Source organism: Gavialis gangeticus, unplaced genomic scaffold (assembly GCF_001723915.1).
Source record: "Gavialis gangeticus isolate Ggan-Ray unplaced genomic scaffold, GavGan_comp1, whole genome shotgun sequence".
Lineage (NCBI taxonomy): Eukaryota > Metazoa > Chordata > Crocodylia > Gavialidae > Gavialis > Gavialis gangeticus.
Window position 1 is genome coordinate 255,621,499 of NW_017729032.1, and position 4,694 is coordinate 255,626,192.

A 4,694-nucleotide genomic window follows, 5' to 3' on the forward strand; every position below is an offset into this window, starting at 1 on the left:
GAAGGACAGGAAGAGACCCCCCCCATCGTGTCCAGACCATTGTCTTAAGATTTTTTTTAAAAGAACCTGTAAAACCAGTGTAGTGATTCTGGAGCAAATCCTGGAGCACTGGCCACCTTTTATAGCCAGGACTGCATGTCCAGGCTGCAGCCATAAGCCTGGGCCCCTTTTTGCTGTTTCACCATTATTGCAATTTCAGCTCACCTGTGTGGGGCTGAACACTGAGGCCTGGATCAACAAGATATGCCACCCAACATATGGCTGGGGTTGGTATAGGCCTGGCCAGCTTTTTGCTGCCCAGTCCAGGCCCAGCGAGATAGGCCTGGGACTTCTTTTGCCCCTTTTGCAGTTGGGCACTAGTTGTAGTTCAGGGCCAAGCAAAAATAGGCCTGTCCCCTTTTTTTGTCTCATAGCTGTTAGGTTTGTGCTAATGTAGCTGAGACTAAATGTCCAGGCTGCAGCCAAACAGGCCCGGCACTCTTTTGTTGCATGTTCAGAGCCTGGTGCAGGACAAGCCTGAGTGCTCCCTTTATTGTCTTACAGCTGTTGCATCTCAGGCTAACTGTGCTGTTGAGCCCCACTGTACGTTTGCTCTATGTCTGGGCCTGGCACGTTGCTTTTGAGCTCTGGTTGGCACTGGTTGCAGTTCAGGCTCTTTTGCTGTTTGGCTGCCTTGTCTTCAAGTTCTCTTGCAGTCTCCTGCCCCAGCAGAGCTGGGATTGGGACTAGAAACTTTGGGGTTACTTTGGGAAACTTTGCTGTTAACCCTTCAAAGTCACCACACAGAAGTAGAGATCAGCGCTAGAGCTTCTCAGGGAGCAGCAAGAGACCCCTTACAACACAGAAGGACCTATACTCTTTAGCAGCTCCCTGCAGCACAGTAGACCAATGGAGCAGCTCATAGGACTCCCCAGTGTGGGTCCCCCTTGCCAACCCATTGCCAAAGGGCAGGTATGGGGGTGCAGCCCCCCAGAACTACCCACTGGGAAGCTCCCACGTCCCAGACTGCCTGAGTATGGGTAAAGCCTTCCCAAGAGGGTGCCACGTATATACCTTGTTTTGTAGTTTATCGTGTTTTAAAATTATAGCTAGTGTTTACTTTTGTTTTTTCCTTATTCTTTGGAATAAACTTAGATTTTGTGTTTACACTGCTTGAGAGGGAAGGGTTGTTGGTTTTATTGAACACCCTAGTGATTCATTTAGTGTTTCCCAGGTAGTCTGGGTGGGAGCTCAAGCCGAGATGACATATTTAGTACCCCAGAATTGAACCTGGCCCTTGTTACTGTTGACAGGATAGCACCACAAGTATAACAACCTGCAAGTTGGAACAGGAGTTGTAGGGGCAATGATGTGGATGGTGGCAGCAGGAAGCTTCCCAGAAGCTGCATGTGCTTGGGGGAATTGTGCAACAGCTCTGAGCACACAACCTATGACAGAGCTGCCAGGAGCAGCACTGAATGCCATGCACTTCAATAAAAACCCAAGTTGCTACAGTCCAAAAGAAGTCCCTTTTCATTGCACATTACTCTATGCATAAAACAATAGCCCTTGGTAAATTTTCCCAATGATTTATTTAAATTTACTGTTAAATATTTGCTAGCCTAAGTCTTTCTGGCTGCAATTTCCAGGACTCTGTAGTTTATTATACCTTTTTTCTTACTAGTCCTATATTATCTGATTTTATTTGTAGATGATTTTATTTCATTTAGATTTTATTTCGTATTAGATTTATATGCCACCTTCCCCAAAAGTGGCTTGGGGCAGATTACAAAATAAAACTGATAAATCATAGGCAGACACAAAAATAAAATAAAATAAAATGTAATAGAACAAACTCCCCAGACAACTATGATCAAGGGACTCTTGAACCCAGAAAGGAAGATGAACAGACATGGACTACAACACTAGTGCATACATTTGTCCTTTTTTGCTGCCTATGCAGAAACATAAATTAAGATACTGATGATTATAAATGCAATCACAAATTTTAGTTTTAATACTGAATATTTAATGCTCACTACTTCCATCTTTAAGACTGGAAATCAGAGGCTCCAACAGCAGGGAGAAGCTACAGAAGCAGTGTAAATGGACTGCTATGTGGGAAGGAGAAGGAGCTATAACTAATTTCCGGATATTGACCCCAGTCAAGAACTCTTTCCCCCAAACTTTGCTCTACAAGTCTCCTTGGGACAAGATGCATCTCCGGTGCATTTATATAGCACCTAGGCACAACAGAGCTTGGTTGGATGATTCTCAGGCTGTAAACAAGAAAAACCACTAGACGTATCCAGACATAGAATTTTTCTGAAATTTCTAAATGGACAGCAGCCCTTAAGTCATTCAATATTGAACCTACAGCATTTTTCTTGTAATTATGGAGATTTCCTTTCAATAAGATAAGAGGTAAGAAGCATTTTGTTCACTATGCTATAGTTACCAACTGTCACTTAGGTAATACAGCAACATCTCCATCTAGTGACAATCAGGAGTATTAAAGATGATGGGTTGGCAATGAAAATTCAAGCATTTTTCTTTAATATACGCTTCCTACCTACTTCATATAACAAAACCTAATCCAAAACAGAGGACAACAAGAAAGGATTACAGGAAAATAGTCCCAGTGTCAACAAAACACATGAAATAAAGAAGAGAATATCATAGAAGGAGGTAGGAGGGGAAAGACAGATTAAAAAAGAAATCAATCAAGGGGCTGCTAATTTAGGATCCTAAAAAAGCATCGGCTCTGTACTCTTGACTGGCTTCTCCATGATAAACACACTTCATTAAAATAAATAAATAAATAAATAAAAACTTACTTTCTTGTGCAATGACCTCAAAAAAGCCATGGAATTTCTTCAGTTTCTGTGTTTGTGTAGACTTAAACGTAACCAGCATCAAATTATTTGTAGAAACAAATGACATTAAGGAGTTGGTTGGTTCACATATTCTAAGAGAAGGGAAAAAATGACAAGAGACAAAAGGAGTTATTTTTAAAAGCAGATTATTCTTGTTAGGTTTTTAAGTTTCCACTCAAAGACTAAAGCTGGAACACAATCTTTTTTTTTTTTTTTTAAACTCCTACTTACAAACCTATGTTGCTAACCACTAGGAAGTGTGGTTGAAATGTACTGAGGAAGTAGTGTCATGTAAGCGTGCAGTGGCCCTATCTTACATTTACTATGCTTGCTTTATTAGGAATATTGGACTGGAAAGGACCCAAATGTGTCAACATGCCTGCCCAGTCCCCTGCAACTGGAGTCAACCATGTAACAAATGTTAAGGCCAAAGTGCCCATAAAGAACATCCACTTCAGCCATTCCACCCACACACAACAAGCCACCTCTCAGTAACAAAGTTTCAATAGCCAAAATGAGTGTTACACACAGAGGGCACATCCAGACGAGTCCGCAGATGCTTCTTGCAGCGTCTCAAACCCCTTTGAGACGCTGCAAGAGGCACATGCAGGAACAAGAAAATGTTCCCCGCGCTGCAAGTTTGCAGCGCAGGGGCAAAATGAGACCCCTGGATATCCAGGGGTCAAAAAAGCCCCACACAGAAAAAAAGTGGGGCAGGGCAAAACCTAAGGCACCCAAAGGCTGGGTGCTCCATAGAGACACTCTGGCTGCCAGAGCATCTGTATGGTTAGTCCTCGCCCATGAGGGCAGGCAGCATGCCAGCAGCAGGGAGCTGGACCCAGGCTCCACTGCTGGTAAGTAAGGGGCCGGGGGGCTGGAGGAAGGGGGAGGGGACCATGAAGGGGGCCCACCAACCCCACCTGCTCTCTCAGCCCCCCGATCCTTACCCTACCTGGCCCCACCCCCTGCCTGTCTCCTGACCCCCTGATCTCCCGATCCCTTCCCTGCCAGCCCGAGCCCTCCCAACCTTCCCTCTGATCCCTTCCCCAACCAGCCCCATCCCCTTCCAGCCCCCTGAGCCCTTCCCTGCCTGGCACCAACCCTCTAGCCCCCTGAGCCCCTCTGATCCCTGCCCCCCACCCCAGCATTGGGGGACCTCCCCCCCAAAAAAAACAACCCCAGCACTTATTGGCAGCTTGAGCTGCCATCAAGGTCACTGGGGCCCCGGCCGCACGGTGCAGGGCAGGGTGACAGCCCCAGCCTGGGCCATGCTGCCCCCGCTGCCCAGGGGGGCTCTGGCAGGAAGCCCTGGAGCCCCACCAGCCCCTGCTTAGTAAGTAGAGACTTTTTTTTTTCTTTTTTTTTTTTTAAAGTGCCGGAGGCTGGGGTTGGGTGGGCAGCCACTGGAAGGTATGGGGGAGCGGGGGGGCTAGGGAGTACAGCCTTTGCGGGGGTACTGCAGGACCTGGCAGGGATAGGGCCAGGTGGGGCATGTGGGTCCCGAGGGGGTGGGGGGTCGCAAAATATATATTCATGTATTCATGAATTCATGAAAGGTGTATTTAGAGTTCACTTCATTATTATGATAGAGGCACTGATAGTCTTCCAAATTGTTTTAAGACTGTAGATTTATCAACAAAACATTGGCCAATTGATCACTGTCTCTCTCTCTCTGTCTCTGTCTCTCTCTCTCTCTTTATAGTGGTCTTTTAATTGTGGAGGAAAATGGATTTGGGGGTATTTTACAGAGTGACTCTGGGATTTTTTTTTTTAAATCAGGGATTTTTCAGTTTTCCAATAGGGAACACCAGAATTCCTGCTAGGGAGGCTAGTGGCAGG

At 45.8% G+C, this 4,694-nt stretch overlaps 1 protein-coding gene across 1 annotated transcript in view; it reads right to left on the reverse strand.

Annotated features, from left to right (window-relative positions):
• TMPRSS7 (transmembrane protease, serine 7) overlaps positions 1–4,694 on the reverse strand; it is a 63,534-nt gene that overhangs the window by 34,050 nt on the left and 24,790 nt on the right. The window contains exon 8 of the mRNA XM_019523912.1: positions 2,817–2,947. Within this exon, the coding sequence (XP_019379457.1) occupies positions 2,817–2,947 (131 nt within the window). The remainder of the gene's footprint in view (positions 1–2,816; positions 2,948–4,694) is intronic.